The sequence below is a fragment of the Phalacrocorax carbo genome, chromosome 2 (assembly GCF_963921805.1).
Source record: "Phalacrocorax carbo chromosome 2, bPhaCar2.1, whole genome shotgun sequence".
NCBI classification, from domain to species: Eukaryota; Metazoa; Chordata; class Aves; order Suliformes; family Phalacrocoracidae; genus Phalacrocorax; species Phalacrocorax carbo.
In genome coordinates, this window is record NC_087514.1 from 107,230,856 (window position 1) to 107,252,910 (window position 22,055).

General features: G+C 42.8%; 1 protein-coding gene across 1 annotated transcript in view; it reads right to left on the minus strand.

Moving 5' to 3' along the window:
- RAMP3 (receptor activity modifying protein 3) overlaps positions 1–22,055 on the minus strand; it is a gene marked incomplete at its 5' end in the record, with an annotated part of 103,542 nt that overhangs the window by 21,907 nt on the left and 59,580 nt on the right. The window contains 2 exons of the mRNA XM_064441796.1: positions 13,521–13,653; positions 15,458–15,487. Of these exons, the coding sequence (XP_064297866.1) occupies positions 13,521–13,653; positions 15,458–15,487 (163 nt within the window). The remainder of the gene's footprint in view (positions 1–13,520; positions 13,654–15,457; positions 15,488–22,055) is intronic.

The window sequence follows — 22,055 nt, forward strand, 5'->3', positions numbered from 1 at the left end:
AGAGACTGATCAGCTCTACTCAGAGACATAAGAATGCCCTCTGCACCCTGTCCAGAACCATGCAGTATCCTGCCCTCATTTTTATTTCCTGATACACTTGCCCAAGTGGTGGCAATAGGGTGATGATCTTTAGTGGCATCTGCTGCCCACTGCCCCAGACACACAATGTGCATCTTCTGCCTAAAACAGGATCCTTCTGGCAGCCAAGGAAATTAAGCATCAACTCTTAACATTTCAATCAAAGAAAGCAGATGGCCTATGATGAAATATCTATGGCACGGTCAACTGCACTCTTCCAGTAGTAACCCCTTGATTATTTCTCTGTAGTCTTACAGCCTAAGAATTTTTATTGCCGAAAAAACTTAAAACAAGCCCCAATCAATGATAAAGAGATCCACACGCTTCTAAACAGCGACGTTGCTTGTTGTTATGTCAACAAAAAGAGTACTGATTGCCAGAGAGCAATGCTGTTATCCCTATCACTACAACTGAAAATACTTTATTTCTAGAGATAATTATACAATAAAATCAGGAAAGCTGACTGGATTGTGCTACAGTATAGTTAAAGTTGGACAGTTTTTTTTTTAACTGCTGTCTTTGAATGGAGTTACTGGATGCCCTCATGAAAACAGTAGTATAACTCTTTGTAAGGAATGCAACACAGGATTAACCAACAGCAAAGATTAAAGTTAATCTAACATGACTTGGTATCATATACTAGGTAAAAGTTTCTAATTAATCAAAACTCTTTATATATGTCTCTTTTTTGGTACACATTGGTTGTCAAGTTTTTTTGCATCGACTTACCATATAGATCTATTTTTCTTACCTCTATAGTGTTTGCTCTCACAGCAGCCACTCAAGCAGAAATGCATACATGGAGTCCAAAACATTTTCTTATGGGTTTTTCAAATTAATCTTTTGGGACTTTTGTGTGAGCAGATACCACATGCTTCCTTAAAATCAATGTATTTCATTCATTCATGTTTAAAGACTTTATCAAACTTTGTTTAAAACATTCTGATGAAAAAAAGTCCATGGAAAATCATGGTAGCCCTTGAATTAATAACAAATGCGACTGGAAAACTAATGATAAACAAGCAATTGCTATTCATGGAGAGCAGCTGCAAAAGTTTTGGCCCAGTATCTTTGAAGTGAAGTAAACAAATAATTTTTGCTTAAGTATGCAAACAGCATAGTAAATAGTGAAGAAGGAGTAGAAGATGTTGGTGTAGTTACACAGACTGATTTGGATCACTGACAAATTTGGACTATCTAACGTACATCACACAAGTAGCTCTGAAAGGGGCTTAAAATCATATACAGCTTTTGGAGTGTGTCCTCCTGGAATTACTATGTAGCTAGAAGCGTTAATACAATGCACAAATATTTTGGCAGAAGAGAAATGCTGAATACCCTGTAGGATTACAGGAAAAAATAGGGAGTCTGTATGTAACACTATGCAAAATACTACTGGGTGAAATGTTCAATTCTAGACTGGAATCCACTCTCCAAAATGCTGCCAAAACTTGCAAAGAGTTGAAGTCTGAGATACATGCATTATCATGACAGGCTTTAAAAGTTTGATCTTAATTCACCCCCCCCAAAAAAAAGTGATGGAGAGGTGACTTAAATGTGACTTGCTTGTATTTATGTCATGGTTTCAGCTGCAATAGAGTTAATTTTCTTCACTCTAGCTGGTATAGTGCTGTGCTTTGAAATTAGCATGGAAAAAAACCTGTTGAGATAACACACAGATGTTTAGGCTGTTGCTGGGTAGCGCTGATACTAGTCAAGGACATGTCTAGCTTCCCATGCTCTGCTGGGTGCACAAGAAGCCGGGAGGGGAGGGGGCACAGCTAAGGGAGCGGATTCAAACTGACCAAAGGGATATTCCATATCATGTAACGTCGTGCCCAGTATGCTACCTGGGAGGGGCTGGCCGGGGGAGGGAGGGAGCAATCGCGGCTCGGGGACGAGCAGCGTCGGTCGGCGGGTGGTGAGCGGTTGTATCGTTCGTGTTTCTGCGTTTTTGTTCCCTGTTTTCCCTTTCCTCCCTTTTCCCTTTTATTATATTAACCTTACTGTCATTATTATCATAATCATTTATCATCATCATTCTATTGTAGTTATTAAACTGTGCTTATCTCAACCCACAAGTTCTTTTGCTCGTCCGATTCTCTTCCCCATCCCACAGGGGTGGGGGGGGGGGTGAGCGAGCGGCTGCGTGGTGTTCAGGTGCCAGCTGAGGCTGAACCACGACAGTCTATTTTTGGCGCCCAACGTGGGGCGAGAAGGGTTTGAGATCATAACAGTTGCTGGTCACAGCATTGATTAATCTGCTCGCAGTATTAGCTTGTCCAGTCTTTACCATGCTGATTGTAAAGTACATGTTAAAACTTGCTGTTGGTTCTGTCAGCTGGCTGTGCTCTGCAGTGATTAGAGATATTTTGCCTAGGAGACTTGTTATTAAAACACTGGCCTTGACTGTTATCAGTTATTTAGGTTTTGCATGGAAGCCGTTACTGTACTACAGCTACCACCTCATGGAGGCAATTAGCAATTATACCTCCTCCTCTGAGGAGTTTTTTATGGAGGAAATACAGAATGGCACCGTAGCTAATATCTTATGTAATGTCTCCTCCCTCCTTACAACAACTTTTCAGTATCTTGAACATCCTTGTGTAGTTAAGATACATCTGTTGATATTGCTTTGGCAAGTGGTATCAGATCTGTCTAAGGTTAGTAAGCAAGTTAAGAATATAATCCAGAGATCTGTCCCAAGGCTTGATAGCTATGCGTGGCAGGGTATGTGGGAAAGTATGGGCAAATGCCTAAGACGGTGGGCACCCCCCATGGTGTGGGACTTCACCCCTGAACAAGTGCAGAATCCTGAAAAATTAGTAGAACATTTGGAGGAAATATGTTGTCACCCTGGCAATTCCAGAGACATACAGATCACTGCCATGTGCTGGGGTCTGGCTTATGCCTATCGAGCCCTATTTAACACTATTCAGTACCCCCAAGGGAAAGAGAAAGGAACTACTCCGACCCCCGTGACAAGTACTGCGGCCACCCAAACCCTCACGACAGACACTGCAGCTACTCCAACCCCAGCGACAAGCACTGCGGCCACCCAAACCGCCGTGACAGAGACTGCAGTTACTCCAACCCCGGTGATGAGCACTGTGGCCACCCAACCTGCCGCGACAGAGACTGCAGCTACTCCAACCCCGGTGATGAGCACGGCGGCCACCCAACCCGCCGCAACAGAGAATGCAGTTACTCCAACCCCGGTGACGAGCACTGCGGCCACCCAACCCGTTGCGACAGATACTGCAGCTGCTCCAACCCCGGTGATGAGCACGGCGGCCACCCAACCCATTGCGACAGATACTGCAGCTGCTCCAACCCCGGTGATGAGCACGGCGGCCACTCAAACCCCCACGACAGGCACTGCAGCTACTCAAACCCCAGTGCCAAGCGTTGCAGCTGAACCAGAGGACCAACCTGTGCCAGTATCAGTCGCCCCTATACGCAAGAAGAAATCATGGAAGAGAAAGTCAACTCGTTTAGAAAGAGATTACGATGAACCAGGGCCATCACGAGAAGAGGAGGAGGAGGAGGAACCATGTGTACAAGAAACGGAAACTACCCGATCTCTATCCTTGAGTGAGTTGCGGGATATACGGAAAGATTTCGGGCGTCATTCAGGTGAGCACGTTATCACCTGGCTGCTCCGATGCTGGGATAATGGGGCCAGTAGTTTGGAATTAGAGGGGAAGGAAGCCAAACAACTGGGATCCCTCTCTAGGGAAGGGGGCATTGATAAAGCAATTGGAAAAGGAACACAAGCCCTCAGCCTCTGGAGGCGGCTCCTGGCCGCGGTGAGAGAGAGGTATCCCTTCAAAGAAGATATTGTATTTCGCCTAGGAAAATGGACGACCATGGAGAAAGGCGTTCAGCATCTAAGGGAATTAGCCGTGCTTGAGGTGGTTTATGGTGACCTGGACGATCAACGGTCCTCCAAAGATCCAGATGAAGCCGAGTGCACACGACCCATGTGGCGGAAGTTTGTACGGAGCGCACCATCCTCGTATGCAAACTCATTGGCAGTGATGTCCTGGAAAGATGACGAGACACCAACGGTGGCTGAGTTGATTGATAGACTCCGGGAATATGAAGCGAATCTCTCTTCCTCGCTCGTCTCTGCTGTTGAGAAACTGTCCCGAGAGTTCCAGCAACTCAAAGAAGATATGTCCTACTCCCCACCAGTACGGACCAGTATCTCAGCCATTAGGAGTAATCGTCCCTTGGCTCAAGAGAAGGGATACACACGACGGGGCACCCTATGGTTTTACCTGCGTGATCACGGAGAGGACATGAAGAAGTGGGATGGAAAACCTACCTCAGCCTTAGAGGCACGGGTACGTGAGCTGCAAGGGAGAACAATTACTCAGGGAAGTTTCTCCAGGAGAGCTGCTGCCCCAGTTTCCCGTAAGCAATTCTCTAGGCAGAGGAGCAGAAGTGCTGATGGCCTGACTGATCTTAACAGAGACACCCGTGATTCATATCTACCGGAAGTGAGTGATGAATACTATGATCAGGACTAGGGGGGCCCTGCCTCCAGCCAGGTGGAGGAAAGGGATAACCGGGTTTACTGGACTGTGTGGATCCGATGGCCTGGCACATCTGACCCACAGGAATATAGAGCTTTAGTGGACACCGGTGCACAGTGTACCTTAATGCCATCAAACTATATAGGGGCGGAACCCATCAGCATTGCTGGAGTGACAGGGGGATCCCAAGAGCTAACTGTATTGGAGGCCGAAGTGAGCCTAACTGGCAATGAGTGGCAGAAGCACCCCATTGTGACTGGCCCCGAGGCTCCGTGCATCCTTGGCATAGACTATCTCAGGAGAGGGTATTTCAAGGACCCAAAAGGTTACAAGTGGGCTTTTGGTGTAGCTGCCTTGGAGACGGCGGAAATTAAACAGCTGTCTACTTTGCCTGGCCTCTCGAAGGACCCTTCTGTGGTGGGGTTGCTGAAGGTCAAAGAACAACAGGTGCCGATCGCCACCACAACAGTGCACCGACGGCAATATCGCACCAACAGAGACTCTCTGATCCCTATCCACGGGCTCATTCGTCGACTGGAGAGCCAAGGAGTCATCAGTAAAACCCACTCACCCTTTAACAGTCCCATATGGCCAGTCCGGAAGTCTAATGGAGAGTGGAGGCTAACGGTAGACTATCGTGGCCTCAATGAAGTCACTCCACCGTTGAGTGCTGCTGTGCCAGACATGCTAGAACTTCAATATGAACTGGAGTCCAAGGCAGCCAAGTGGTATGCCACAATCGATATCGCTAATGCATTCTTCTCAATCCCTCTGGCAGCAGAGTGCAGGCCACAGTTTGCTTTTACTTGGAGGGGGGTCCAGTACACCTGGAATCGAACTGCCCCAGGGGTGGAAACACAGCCCTACCATTTGCCATGGACTGATCCATAATGCTTTGGAACAAGGTGGAGCTCCCGAACACCTACAATACATTGATGACATCATCGTGTGGGGCAATACAGCAGAAGAAGTTTTTGAGAAAGGGAAGGAAATAGTTCAAATCCTCCTGAAAGCTGGTTTCGCCATAAAACAAAGTAAAGTTAAGGGACCTGCACGAGAAATCCAGTTCTTAGGAATCAAATGGCAAGATGGTCGTCGTCAGATCCCCATGGATGTGATCAACAAAATAACAGCCATGTCTCCACCAACCAGCAAAAAGGAAACACAAGCTTTCTTGGGCGTTGTGGGTTTTTGGAGAATGCATATTCCACACTACAGCCTGATCGTAAGCCCCCTCCATCAAGTGACCCGGAAAAAGAATGATTTCAAATGGGGCCCTGAACAACAACAAGCCTTTGAACAGATTAAACGGGAAATAGTTCATGCAGTAGCTCTTGGGCCAGTCCGGGCAGGACAAGATATTAAAAATGTGCTCTACACCGCAGCCGGGGAGAATGGCCCTACCTGGAGCCTCTGGCAGAAAGCACCAGGGGAGACCCGAGGTCGACCCCTAGGGTTTTGGAGTCGGGGATACAGAGGGTCCGAAGCCCGCTATACTCCAACTGAAAAAGAGATATTGGCAGCATATGAAGGGGTTCGAGCTGCTTCAGAAGTGGTTGGTACTGAAGCACAGTTGCTCCTGGCACCCCGACTGCCAGTGCTGGGCTGGATGTTCAAAGGAAATGTCCCCTCTACACACCATGCAACTGATGCTACGTGGAGTAAATGGGTTGCACTGATCACCCAGCGGGCTCGAGTAGGAAACCCCAGTCGCCCAGGAATCTTGGAAGTGATTATGGACTGGCCAGAAGGCAAAGATTTTGGAATATCACCAGAGGAGGAGGTGGCACGTGCTGAAGAAGCCCCACTGTATAACAAACTGCCAGAAGATGAGAAGCAATATGCCCTGTTTACTGATGGGTCCTGTCGCCTTGTGGGAAAGCACCGGAGATGGAAGGCTGCTGTATGGAGTCCTACACGACAAGTAGCAGAAACTGCTGAAGGAGAAGGTGAATCGAGCCAGTTTGCAGAAGTAAAGGCCATCCAGCTGGCCTTAGACATCGCTGAATGGGAAAAGTGGCCAGTGCTCTATCTCTATACTGATTCCTGGATGGTGGCAAATGCCCTGTGGGGCTGGCTACAGCAGTGGAAGCAAAGCAACTGGCAGCGCAGAGGCAAACCCATCTGGGCTGCCGCACTGTGGCAAGATATTGCTGCCCGGGTAGAGAACCTGGTTGTAAAGGTACGGCATGTGGATGCTCACGTCCCCAAGAGTCGGGCCACTGAAGAACATCGAAACAACCAGCAGGTGGATCAGGCTGCCAAGATTGAAGTGGCTGAGGTGGATCTGGACTGGCAGCATAAGGGTGAACTATTTCTAGCTCGGTGGGCCCATGACACCTCAGGCCATCAAGGGAGAGATGCAACATACAGGTGGGCTCGTGATCGAGGGGTGGACTTGACCATGGACGTTATTGCGCAGGTTATCCACGAATGTGAAACATGTGCTGCAATCAAGCAAGCGAAGCGGGTAAAGCCTCTGTGGTATGGGGGACGATGGCTGAAATATAAATATGGGGAGGCCTGGCAAATTGACTATATCACACTCCCACAGACCCGCCAAGGCAAGCGCCATGTTCTCACCATGGTAGAAGCAACCACCGGCTGGCTGGAAACATATCCTGTCCCCCACGCCACTGCCCGGAACACTATCCTGGGTCTCGAAAAACAAGTCCTGTGGCGACATGGCACCCCAGAGAGAATTGAGTCAGATAATGGGACTCATTTCCGAAACAACCTTATAGACACCTGGGCCAAAGAGCACGGCATTGAGTGGGTGTATCACATCCCCTATCACGCACCAGCCTCTGGGAAAATCGAAAGATACAATGGACTATTAAAGATGACACTGAGAGCAATGGGGGGTGGAACATTTAAACACTGGGATGCACATTTAGCAAAAGCCACCTGGTTAGTCAACACAAGGGGATCTGCCAGGCGAGCTGGCCCGGCCCAGTCAGAATCCTTACGTACTGTGGAAGGGGATAGAGTCCCTGTAGTGCACATAAAAAATATGCTGGGCAAGACAGTCTGGGTTATTCCTGCTTCCAGCAGAGGCAAACCCACTCGTGGGATTGCGTTTGCTCGAGGACCTGGGTGCACTTGGTGGGTGATGCGGGAGGATGGAGGAGTTCGGTGTGTACCCCAGGGGGATTTAATTCTGGGTGAAAACAGCCAATGAACTGAATAATATGCTGTTAATTGTAATATGATGTTGTATGTCATCACTACTATGGTTGCATCAGTGGAATGTTATCATGGTGGGAATCTCCCAATTAATGATAATAGCAAATGAACTTTCAATGGAACCGAGCAAAGTGCAGCAGTGAGAGAACACGAACTACCAGTGCAGCGGTGATGGAACAAGGACTGACATGCAACAACCTGACCCCACGCACACCGCCACACCGAAGGACCCTTACAAGAGATGAAATCCAAAGTCATGGACTAAATGAACTCAATGGACATTTTACAGGCATTCTACAGGGGTGTTCCATAAACTAGTGGAATGATAAATGAAAATATATATATATATATATTGTTAAAGGGTAAGAAGATGGATAAGGATTATTGAAGTTGTACTGAATAGTATGGGACCTGAGCATGATGTCAATGATATGGAATAAGGGGTGGATACTGTCATGGTTTCAGCTGCAATAGAGTTAATTTTCTTCACTCTAGCTGGTATAGTGCTGTGCTTTGAAATTAGCATGGAAAAAAACCTGTTGAGATAACACACAGATGTTTAGGCTGTTGCTGGGTAGCGCTGATACTAGTCAAGGACATGTCTAGCTTCCCATGCTCTGCTGGGTGCACAAGAAGCCGGGAGGGGAGGGGGCACAGCTAAGGGAGCGGATTCAAACTGACCAAAGGGATATTCCATATCATGTAACGTCGTGCCCAGTATGCTACCTGGGAGGGGCTGGCCGGGGGAGGGAGGGAGCAATCGCGGCTCGGGGACGAGCAGCGTCGGTCGGCGGGTGGTGAGCGGTTGTATCGTTCGTGTTTCTGCGTTTTTGTTCCCTGTTTTCCCTTTCCTCCCTTTTCCCTTTTATTATATTAACCTTACTGTCATTATTATCATAATCATTTATCATCATCATTCTATTGTAGTTATTAAACTGTGCTTATCTCAACCCACAAGTTCTTTTGCTCGTCCGATTCTCTTCCCCATCCCACAGGGGTGGGGGGGGGGTGAGCGAGCGGCTGCGTGGTGTTCAGGTGCCAGCTGAGGCTGAACCACGACAATTGAGAAAAAAGGATTTCTGTCAACAGAATGAATTTTATTATCGGGAAAATACATAAGAAGGTATAATCGCTGGGCACTGGAGTTCAGTAAACTGATGAGAAATAAGACACATTTTCCTCTGACTGTGAACAGCAAACCCTTTGGAACAATTTGTCTACAGATGTAATGGATTAATACTCATTTGATATCTTTTAAATGAAGAGACAATGCCTTCCCGTAAGATACTCACTCACTCTTACTGGGTTTCAAATAGTGACTACTGGGCAGATTGTCTGTCCTGTGTTATTCAACAGTGCAGACCAGATGGCCATAGCCATCTCTCTGGCCTCAGAATCACTGAAATGCTTATAAGTACACTCAGAAACGTTCGGAAAATGGGGATGCAGAAGACAGAGGAGATACCAGTGTTTGGGAGCAGGCCAAAAGCTTAAAGAGCCACTGAGAACCAGCACAAGCATATTTCGGACCCATATTTCCATAGCAGTTAGGGCTGGGAGACACATGGAGATTTGTTTAGAGACTGTTCTAGCTAAATTTTTTCCAGGATCTAGTTAGAAGTATTTAGAAAACCCTTTCATTAGCTAAGAATAGAAGGTAATCTAGGCAACTACATTAAGCAACATCTTTTCAGGTTCATGTTAGACAGCTCTGGGTACTCCCACCTTCATATGGCCTCCTGCTTAAGGAATTAGTCATACCTGGCATCTCAACTATAGTCCCATTGTAACCAGATGAGGATTTATTGCATAGAGCACACTGAAAAAAATCTGACCATTAATAAGGAGCTTAGGTTTGTGGACAGTAGTAGATTTTATGTATTTAGCTGTTGTTGCTAAATATTAGGAATGTAATACAGAAATATAATATATATTGTATTTTATATATGTGTTATTATAGATTATATATATAAAATAGAGAAATATATTTTATATATGTTAGTGTGTGTGTATATATATATAACTATTTTTAAAAAACTAAAATACTACACATTAAGAATAAAAAGCTTTCTGCAATTTCCAGGTTTCTGGTGAATGAGAATTCTATTTGCTTTTGTTAACTCCCCACATAGCTTTCATCTACGCTTCAGTCTCTGCTTGTTCACTTGCCATGTACCATGTTTTCCTGCCATTTAAACCACTCGGTCACATTTTCTTCCTCATGGCTCCCTCTGAATAGCCTAAAAGCATCAGCAAAACTGTGACCAGCTGATCCCCTCCTCTTATGTCAATGAATGTCTCCAGCTGTTTTTTGAAGGTTTTACCTTTCTTGTAAGTTATTTTTGGTTGTCCTTCGTATTCCAGTGTCCTAGCATGAACCACTGAAACCCACGGTGTGTAAATGACTTAAAATATTTTAAAATACCACTTGGATCCCTCATCATATTTAAGCTTTCAAATACCTCTGGACAATCTGACCCAGAGTATTTGTATCCTAATTTCTGTATGAATCCTCACAGAAAAATGTGGAAGCTAATAGGGAAAATTTCTCCTGATAGTGCTTCTGTAAAACTTAACCTGAAATTTTATGGCTTATATATGATCATTATACATTTCCAGCAGATCAAGATTGGCTGTGGTGGCTAAAACTCATACTGGTTTCCAGAATCAGCTGCCACACATGGCAGCCTCATCTGTTTAAAGTCAGTCAAAAGGCTGCTTTTGAAAGAACATGAGTTTGTTAAGAACAAAGTTAACCAGTAGCAGAGATGTCAGAAAATATTACAGTATAATTAAGTTACAGCAAATTGAAGTAATTGAAATCTCTCTCATGACTGTTTGGCCAAACAGTGAAGCACATAATTACTATTTACAATCCTGTAACCAAGGGCAACCATTTACCATGAAGAGCTAAAACTCCTCCATAAAACAGTTTAGAAAAGAAGCAGATTTCCATAATAATTACATTTTGATATAAGATACAAAGCCAAATTTTTCAAGATGTGAAAAGTGCTGTGTAGAAATTACTTTATGAAGAAACAGTTTCCTTCATACAAAACTCACCGTTTTAACCCACTATCTGATCCAGGTTGTCTAATTTTTACTGCTGGAGGCTAGATGTAAAACTAATACTACCAGGTTTAAATATCTGAATTTTAAGTGACTATGGCTAGAAATACCATTTTTTTCATTAAGTTGTCAGAATACTCCAAATAAAGAGGTGTTTCGGTCCCATCCGTTAGGGTTCCTCCAATGAGCTGGAAGAAATCAGCCTATATACTTCTTATACAAAGCATGACATCAAATCACAATGTCTGTTCTCCAAAGAGTAAAATTCTTAATGGCAGATGTAAATATGCTGTTTCTTCAGTGTAATGAACCCTTAAGATAACTTTGTAATTAGATGGATAATGTTTGATTAATATTTGATTCAGGAAATAAATTCCAAAACAAATTCCTCTACTCTCTTCTAAGCTAGAACTTGAAATGTAAGCCATAGAAGTTTTATAAAACAATATGTTCTGTAAAAATGTGAAAGGTTTTTCTTTGGAATAGGCTGGAATTCTTCTTCTGGTACTGCATATGGGAAAAAATGAGCAAAGCCTCAGACTGACTGATTTCTTCAGACAAAGCAATCTCCATAGATAGGCAGGAATTTCCTTGTACAGGAAATGAAATTGACACCAAAGAAGAAGTGCAATTGCAAAGGATAAAAGCAAGGTGGATTCTTAACTCTAATTGAAAGTCAGGAGAACTCAGAGATTTCAGTCACCTCCAAACCTTGGAAAAGCCTTGCACCAAAATATTTAAACTCTTGAAGAAATTTTAGGGCAAGACTTGTGAAAAGCAGCCTGCTTCTTCACCTGCATTAACAAAGGCAGAGCCTAATATTTTGACTCCTGTAGGTACCTTTCTCTAACGCAAGTAGTCCCACTAGTTGAGGACACTTATCAATATGAACAAGATATTAGCAAAGAACTCAGTTTTGTGATTATAATACAACTGTAACAAAGAACAAATGGAGCAAAATTACAGTGCTTCCTTCAAAATAAGTAAAACAACTTGTACCTAGATGACTTGCAAAACTAAAATTATTGCCCCATAATGTACAGATATTTGTTAAATAAATTTAGTATTGCAAGGATTTGATTTTCCTTTGTATACGCACATTTCTTCATCAGATTTGAATACAATTTCTGCCAGCTGGATAAGAAGGGCTCACCTCCTCTTGCTCCTCCCATGGCTAGAGAGGGCTGCATGAATGCATCTTTCACTCCAGTGCCATGAGTTTTAAGAATCTACCTTTTAAAAGGTTGTAAGGTTATAAAGTCATCTAGGGCATGCAAATAAAAGTGCTAAGACAGCCAGATTCTAAGTTGTTAATATGCTGTCAGATCAACAGGTGGGACAACTCAACAAGGGCGTCAGCAGTAAGAGAAATACAGGGAACTGCTGCAACAGAGCACAGTAGTCCAACATTTTGTTATCTATAATGTCTATATGATCAGCTACTTAAAATCTTGCATAAGGCACTTGCAAAATCTTGCACCCTATGAAGTGATAATAGACAGGAGACAAGACCAAAGATCACATGAGAGAAGAACGTATCTGGGGCTAAATGATGCTCTAACAGATGTGGCTAGCTTGAGTAGCTAGCTTGTGGCTACCCTGCCAGCCCCTGAAAGAGCACCAGCGCAGTTTCAAATCCAGGAAGGTGCTCTGCTTCAGTCTGGCTCACACCACACCAGAGCTAATTCACTTGAGTCTTGTTTTCTGAAGTGCTGAACACCTGCAGTTTCCTATGATTTCAGTTGGTGTAGAGGGTACTCAGCGCTTCCGAAAACCAAGCATTATGCATTAGACATGCTCTGAAGAAGCAGATGCTCCACAAAGCCAAAAATGCAACCAATTACACAAGCCCTGTGAGTTTCCTTCAGAGCAGAGTTTGAAGTGTGCAGCTTTGTAAAGAGGTGTTTAAATACCTCCAGCAACTACAGAACAGGAATAGAGATAAGAAAATAAAAATGCCACCTTCACTACTGTCAGTCTTGCAGTATTTTAATCATCCAAACAAAATGAGTGGTGCTTACTCTCTCCATGCTATCTGGCAGGCAAAGAAACAAGCCATAGCAGTTTCAATAGGATAAATCATTTTACATTTGGACAAGACAATTTCACATAAGAGGTGGGTTTCTGAAATTGTATTTGAGGAAATGTTCCTGTTGTCTTACTGAAAAAAAGAAATCAGAGCGAACTTCATTGCTACCGACAGAGAAAACAAAACAGCGTGATTCTAAAAGCACGTTGCTTTAGTGGTTTCACAGAAAAAAATTATTTAAGTAACATTTGCACAGAAATGCACAGAAATATAGACTAAAATAAACACAACTGTCTGAGGTAAAAGCAACAGCAACTAGTATTGATTAGCCCACCGGTTACTTTTTACTGAAGTGCTCTATTTTGTGCACTCTTCGAGTTAAGAGCTGGGTCTCTGTGTGCACATGGCCTTATTTGCAGGTATTTAAGAGGTACAGTTTAGCCTTCTGCATCCAGCAACCAAATACAGGAGGATTTCAATTTATCTGGAACCAAACATTTTACATGCATTAGGGATATATTAGGGTTGTAGGCATTACAGTGTTCTTGGTATTTGAGGTGATCCTTTTTTTAAAGGACAAACAGGTAAGAACTATCACAATCAAAACTAACTCTTACATGATAAATTCTGTCAGGTTGCACCAGTTTTTAGAGTCCACTTTCTTCATCATCTCTTCAAAGGATTTTCCACAAGCAGGCAACTTTTCTAACATGAGAGATTCATTGCAGAGATTAGTCTGCTGACGTGCACCTACATAAAATCAGAAAGCACCTTAAATCTCAAATATTGAAATAGAAGCACAAATAAATTACTCAAACTCCTTCACATAATCCTGCTTGCCGCTTACATTGTTGTAAGCCTAACATTAAACTTGCTAAACAATTTTAGAAAATAGATAAAATACATTTATGTAAATTTATTAAAAACTTAACTTAGTAAACAATATTATAGGTTACTAGATATAATATCATCTTTTAGACCTGGCAGAGAGGAACCTACCTACTCCCTTTTCTAATCATACTTAGCTTCTACTTATACTAACTTACTACTGCCCTTTTGTATTTTTAGTTAAAAGCTAACTGGAGTTACTGATCATACACTTCAATGTAGGAAGCACTACTCAGGCTTACACAGATGCATCCTGTTCAACTATGACTGTAAATATCAGAAATATTTGTACATCTTATCAGCTAAAGGGCTTGAATTCCCACAGTCACAATTAAGCTTTTTCTTTAGTATACCCCCTAAAGGACCATTAATCTGCAATTTTCAGATGTTGATGTTACAGAGTACAGCTACTTGCAAAGAAACCTAAGGCAAGATGATTGGTTTCAGGATTCACATCATGACCCAGCCATCAATCAAGCTTGATCATCTCCATTGAAATTGGGGTGTGTAATTGTAAAACAGGCTCGAGTGCACATTAGGTCTCACCCACAAAGGAGATAGCTCCTTTGAAGCCTGGGCAGGAGTGCCTAGCAATTTAACTGTAGCTATCGCAGCCAACTCCTTAGCTGGGGAACTCACTGACTCAGTGATGCCATGTGCCAAACACGAGACAGCCATCACATCTGATCAAAGAAATACTTTGCTTTCACATACTTTCCAAGAGCAGCAGACACATAATTGCACAGCCTATGCTGCACCTAAGACCCTAAGCCTACTATTTCATACAGACCACAACCCTCTCCACGTGTATGTCTGACTCACTGGGACCTGACCCTACCTCCTTCACCATGTCAGAGCTCTTAGAGCTGACACTAAGCCTTCACCCATGTCAGAAAAAATTCAGAACTACAATTAATCACCAGTGACAGAAATTGTAGAAGTTACAAAAAGGGTGGAGCATAGTTTTGTCCTTGGGAAGTTAACATGATAGCATAAACCCTGCCTATTTAAGTGTTCCTCCCAATTCATCTGGCAGCTGCAGCAGTTATACCTTACACAGCTAGGTCTGCAGATGAACACTAAAGCTGGGCAGAATTCATAACCAGATACAAAAATTGCATAGCTGGCAACTTAAATCCTGCATTGATGCTTTGACAAAGGTTAAGCAAAGCTGCCTTCCCTGGCAGGGTATTCTAAACAGCCAGATATCACTTGATTTATAACCCTGTAAATCCAACAGAATAGAAGTTGCTCCTCCATCATGCGTGCTGACAATTTACTCTAGCCTCTTCCCAGCAGGGTGTTTAAATGGATTTTCCATAGCCTTGGTGGTTTCGGTTGGCTCTCTTTAGAACTTCCATATTTTGCAGGATTATAGAAAAAGCTCTGATAGAGTAATTTGACAGGAACAATCTGACAACACAAGAGTTTCTGCCTAAATCCCTGGGCAAAGGGGATCAAAATTATGAATAATTCTACAATTTTACCGTCACTATTGAAACTGACCTTTACAAAACACAACGCCCTCTGTTCACACAGCCAATGGACAACACCAGTTGTAAAAAATGCATGACAGTTGACTAATTGAAATGAGATAGGATGGAAGCACTTCTCAAATAGCTGCCATTAACAAAACAGAAGTTTCAATTTTAGAAGTAAAGCTCACCTGCAAATCCAAGCGTCATTAGACCATTAACTAGGGGGAGGGAAAAAAAACAGAGATGAGTTAGATACCTCCATACTATTACACAAAGGAATAAGTGCAGATACAAGCAAACTTGAGCATAATTTAGGTTTCAAATGTTAGTTCGTCAAAATGTTAATTCGAACATTACTTTCAGTTTTATTAAAGAGTGTGTCTGAATGGAAAAATGAACATACAGAGAACGTTATGTTTTAAAATTCCTTTTTATCTATCCTTTAAATGGCTCAGTCATGCAGCCTTGCTATGGGTCTGTCCACACCAGTCTCTCCTGTAGCTTCCAACATTAAGGATTAGGGACAGAGAAATTTTTACTTCAAGCTTCTTGAGGTGAAGAAGTTGGAGATAATACATTCACTCAAATGGTAGGTGAACTGCCATTCTACAGTGTAGAGCAAAAAAAAATAATTTTGCTATTAAAATTAAGCAAGCACACAGTCATAAATGTGTACTCTATTCATTTAGAAATGTAATGCTATGTTTTATGGTCTCCGCCTTTTGCACAGTGAAGTCATAGATTTTGAAAAACATTATGTTCAAAACACATAAGCTTCTCACACAAACATTATGCTAACACAGGTATGTCAGAAGAGCATCCAAATAGAAACACAAACTATGCCAACAGGCGTCTTCTGGTCAGTGATCTGCAGTACATCCAGATGGATTAAATTATCAGAAGCCCACTGCATTCACACAGCTCCAGCCACACTTAGGATTTTACAAAAACATAGCTAAGAAGGATGTGGCTTCAGTTATTTTTGATGTCCCACTGAAAAAAAAATTGCTGACAAAATTTTACAGTCTTAACCTTGCATTAGAAATTAAATGAGTAATTTCACACAGACGAGTGCCTCGGGCTTCTTGCTTATACCCTACACATCATTCCACTAAAATGAATCAAGATATACATAGCAGAATATCAGTTCCAATCATTGATGCATTCACCGAGACGTGCCAAGCCCTCAACTGAGTTAACTGCAAATTGTTGCATACATACATTTGAGAAAATCTAGATCCTTCTAAGGAACATACTTTTCTTCCAGACAAGCATTAATCTCTTAGTTACTAATGAGCCAGAATGCACTGAAACTGTGAAGAGCAGGAATCCATGTGTCAGAAAATTCTGTTGCATCCAAATGCACAGAGCTGAAACTCTATTATACACTCTGATGGCTGTATCTCTTTCACAAATGGAGCACTTTTCTTTCCAGGCTATTAGCTGTTATACTAGTAAAGATACTTGATTCCGTGGGTAGGGTTTTTTTTAATCCTCACTTGAAAATGTACCTTATCAATTGCAGAAGACTGAAGATCATATTAAAAGCACACACTTTATGAGGAAGGCAAACCCACCCATTCTTAGGGAAACAGTCTAGATGCACATAGGTGCCCTAGACGCTCCCCCTGAGGACCACAGACTGCACCTCCAATTCTCATTCTATCAATTCCTATCATTGATCTCTAGATTCTTCACAATTATTGGTGCAGTAATCCCCCTTAAGACCACAGTGAGGCAAATAAAACAGGATTTACAATGAGAGAACTGGTAAGAGAAAACAACACATCCATGACTATTCCAGTGTCAGGCAGGGAAGCTGTGATAAATCAAGTACCACATAAAGGCTCACAGGTTTGTCCTCACAAATCCCCCTGCTTACAGGATAACATGTTTTTTGCATTTTCTGATCTGCTCATAAGTAACACAGGATGTTTTGCACCTAGTCTCAACCAAAAGAGTCCAGATACCTTCAGAGAAGGGTAAAACAACAATCCAGACCACCACATGCTATCATGCCCACCCCTCTTTGTCTTCTTTGCTCCAAGATATTCAACTCATAACAAAGATTTAATCAGGAGACTACAACTTGTTGGTCACAATAGTTTGCACAAAAAGTATGACCTTTCCAGCAGCTCTTTTAAGATGCGGCAAGTTCAGCTTATTTCTTGAAAGGCTGATGCCACCACATCTCATTAGAAGATACATAGAGGAAGCAAAGTGGGTCACAGTGTTGGAAGATGTTGCCATGATCCCAAAATACACAGTTGCCATACGCTCCTACCTGAACCAACATTTAAGGGAGGGAAGAGGAGGTTCAGTTCAACTGTACCAGTTGCCTGCAGGCTAAATCATGTAAACAATGGACCACAGCAATGGCCTTTAACTTTTATTTTCTCCATACGCTGCAGCAGCATCTGTGATTGCCCCTAGCATTAGTGGATGTGCATCAGATGTGAAGGGACCAACCAGCTTGAAGCTGGAGCAATAAGTGAAGGAAAGCACCATCAGATGAAAGATGGGGGAAAAACAGGTTTGAAGAGCCTTTGGAAAGAAAAATAAAAGATAAGCAAAACAGGATAGAGTAACAGAATGAGAGGTGGAATGTATTGGGTTTGCATGGCAAGGTTTTGGTAGCCGGGGGGCTACAGGAGTGGCTTCTGTGAGAAGCTGCAGCCTGTGGAGGTTCCCACACCACAGCAGGTGGATGCCCAAAGGAGGCTGTGACCCCATGAGAAGCCTGTGCTGGAGCAGGCTCCTGGCAGCAGCTGTAGACCCGTGGAGAGAGAGGAGCCCACACTGGAGCAGGTTTGCTGGCAGGACTTGTGACCCTGCAGGGAACCCACGCTGGAGCAGTCTGTTCCTGAAGGACTGCACCCTGTGGAAGGGACCCACACTGGAGCAGTTCGTGAAGAACTGCAGCCCAGGGGAAGAACCCACATTGGAGAAGTTCATGGAGGACTGTCTTCCATGGGAAGGACCCCACACTGGAACACTGGAAGAGTGTGAGAAGTCCTCCCCATGAGGATGAAGGAATGGCAGAAACGTGTGATGAACCGAATGCAACCCCCATTCCCTGTCCTGCTGTGCTGCTGGGGGCAGGAGGTAGAGAACTCAGGAGTAAAGTTAAACCTGGGAAGGAGGGAGGGGTGGGGGAAGATGATTTTTAAGATTTGGTTTTATTTCTCATTATGCTACTCTGATGTGATTGGTAATAAATTAAACTAATTTCACCAAGTTGAGTCTGTTTTTCCCGTGACAGTAACTGGTGAGTGATGTCTCCTTGCCCTTATCTTGACTCACGAGCCTTGTGTTATATTTTCCCTCCCCTGTCCAGCTGAGGAGAGGAGTGGCAGAGAGGCATCTGGCTTCTAGTGAAGGTCAACCTGCCACACAAGAAAACCAAGAAAAACCCACGTTTTTATTAATAACCTACTTCAAAATCTTGTATATGAAATAAAAAAATCTGATCCTAGACCTTCACTGCAGCCTCTTATTATCTACTCTCTACTCCTTTTGTAAACATTCTTCTGACATTAAAAAGGGAAGTCAGAATGGGATTCACATCAATATGTAAAATCACTATTGGGGTATATAAGAGGGTAACTGTCCTGTAATTTTTCAAGTATATAAACTTCTGGTTTTCTGTGAAATGGACAAATATTTCTCAATGTTTATTTTTCTACTATATTGTTATTATTCATTGGTATTTTTTCCCAGAGGCTTAAAAGTAGCACTGAAAGTCTTTGTATTGCAACTACTTCATAAATCTGAAGCAGCATATGAACGGCTGTGTGTTCTTCCTACTGCATGTTCCTCCAAACACTTTGTAAGAATAATTTTGAAAACCTTGCATAAGTACGTAAGAAGGAAACATTAGAATATTATTTTCCCTTGCCTGAACACTTCAGGATTCTGCAATGACTGACAGGATAGTGAGACTGTTGAGCAGCTCCAATATTTCTCAGAATACAGATATCAGATAATTCTTGTTTTACCTGACTGCCATATGCAGCTTTTCACCAGCAATTATGGCAGTGTATTCTGATGAATATCCTTTGAAATTTGTGATGTCTGATTCAAAACCATATTCATATCAATCATAATTTTCATAAGAAAGCAATAACGTAGTTAAACCTCAAGTTAAACTTCATGTCAAGACCTTACTCCTATACCTCTTTTTAAAGACAATCCTGCCTACTGCCATCATCTAATCTTTAACTATATGTGAGGACATCAGATCTATATTGGAAGTTATGCTGTAAAAAAACCCTGTCTCTATAGAATTTGAAGTTTTACTGATAGCAGCACATAACTGTGCAAGAATTGCTCTGGCATACAGTTCATGAAAGCAATTAAAACTGCAGCTTGAAATGGCAACTGCTGCTCTGTAGTCATGCACCTATAATTTGTTGGAAACATGGGAGAGAAATCAACACTCAATATCATTTTGTCATATTGATCAAATCTCATTACCCACATTTCTTTTATAAATCTGATTTTAGATACTGAACAAATTGATCTTACAAAAGTGTACCAATGTTTTTCCAGGTATTTAAATGTTTCAGAAAGTCACCTATTGCATAGGTGGTATTAAAGATCATGTTCAATTCACCAATCTTTTATGTAAAACCCAAGTTATACCATTACAGGTTTTCTGGCAGAAATGCACAGGCACTTCAGGGTATCTAATGCACATGAAACACCCATGGAAATAACCTCACCTATGCTCTGACACAATGTCAAGAGGCATCCTACTGCATCAGAAAAACACTGGTTACAGTTGGGGTAGGGTTTCTTTACTATCTGTCTTCCTGGGCATTTACAAGCTCAAGAGTTCACAGACATATGTTGACTTACCAGACACGAAAACCAAGTTATTGAAACAGATTTGGCTTAATACCCACAGTGTCAGTGCCTACAACTTGGAGGGAAGAGTCTTAACACAGATAGCTTCCTACAAGTCTGTAGAAGCTTGAAGCAATGCATTTCTCAACAGTCACACAAGACACCTTGCTCAAGTGCCATAACAAGCTGGCTGGTCCTCCCCCTGCTGCAGCCTGTGCTTAAGGATCTAAGCCTTTATCCTTACTGCCTTTACAGGCCTACTTCATACCCCCACAAACTGTGGCTTCAGGTTATTTTTTAAACAATAAATTGCTTCTCTACGCCCAATTCTTATTCCAGGTAATCACACCAGGATGTTAAACCCTCAACAGATATAACAAAGTGATAATTTAGCATGAAGCTGCTATATAGATGGGCAAAGAATAAACTTCTGCTATGAAAAAGTCTGAAACACACTCAGGGAAAAAAAAATTTGTCATGACTGGTGATGAGCTGGGGTGGCCCCAGCACTGTTGCCCAAGGCAGGCAGAGCCATGGGTGGGAAACAGGCTCCATCAACAGCTCCAACATGGTGGGGATGAACCAGGGAGTGCAGACAGCAGCAGCAGAAGACAAGGCCAGAGACGGGATAGGAGACAAGGCAATCCAGTATGAAGGTCCAGAGCACATACAGGAAGACAGACAGTAAGCCAGGACCACTCATGGTGTAGCTTAGGGCATTATGGGGGGCCCAGCCCCATACATGGGGGTGAGGGGGGACCCAGTGCGCTCTTCAGGGCACTGTTAATGCATTGAGAGTCCTGACAGCACATGAGCAAGCAGCCAGCAAAGTGTAGCCTTCCACCTGGGCTTAATGAACATGATTCAAAAACTGGTCCAGCTGGATACCTCTAACTACTACACAGTGAAACGCATGCATATATTTATTGGGAAAATGAAACATTTCTTCTCAGGTGGCCCGCCCTCAGAGAACAAGCTAACTTGAATGACTGTATTGTTTCAAGTCTAGAGGCTGTTGCAAAAGTACAGAAAGGAAAAATAACACTATTGGTACAAAAACTAAAGCCCCACCTGCCCATCTTTAAATAAACCTCACTACAATATACATGGCTCAGAAGGTCATCTTTTGTTCTCAGCTACTAACTGTCCCTTTGACGCTTTTCTTTATAAGAGAGGCGGGATGGGGGGAGGGGGGGCAAGAACAGGACGCAAGAACGTCATCACATGGTATGAAAGCAGCTGAGGAAATGAGGCAACTGAAGTTCATGGAGCTGGGCTATGACAGGAACCCAACACAAAGGAAGGATGCCAGGAATAAACAGAAGCTTTCCATAAATACAGTACTTGAAAGAACTGTTACACTTGCATTCAAAATTGGCCCAGAAAAAACATGCCTCAGCACATGGAGAGGCAGGAGCCAGGTAAACCTGTTGGCAGGGTAGATTGATCTGTCCCTATATCCAAGAAGATAGAGACCCACCATAACTCGGAAGTGAGTTTTGCATTGTCCCCTGCTTTAATGCTGAATCCTTTTTCATACTTTTTTTTCATACATGTCAACTATATGGAAGATGTATATTAGCCATGGAAATGTAATATTCAAAACTAAAACAGCAGTTCAGTGCTGTACTTTATCACAGTTTGAGGCATTACGTTACTGCTTTTGAACTGGTAAGGTAATATCAGAGAGTTAACTTGGGACATTAGAGCCTTCTTCCTGCAGAGCAAGAAAAGCATGAAAGGAAGCAATTTAAGCTTTTTCCATTTCATCAGTGCAAATCAACAGGCAGCATTACGGAGGGCACCAGCTGTTCAGTCTCATGCTGGTTCAGAGTTCCCCAGCTTTCTAATGACTGCAAAGAAATGTGACAATTATTCTGAACTCATATTTCATTTGGGAATTTTTTAGAGCAGGAATACAAATTGTCCTTTACATTC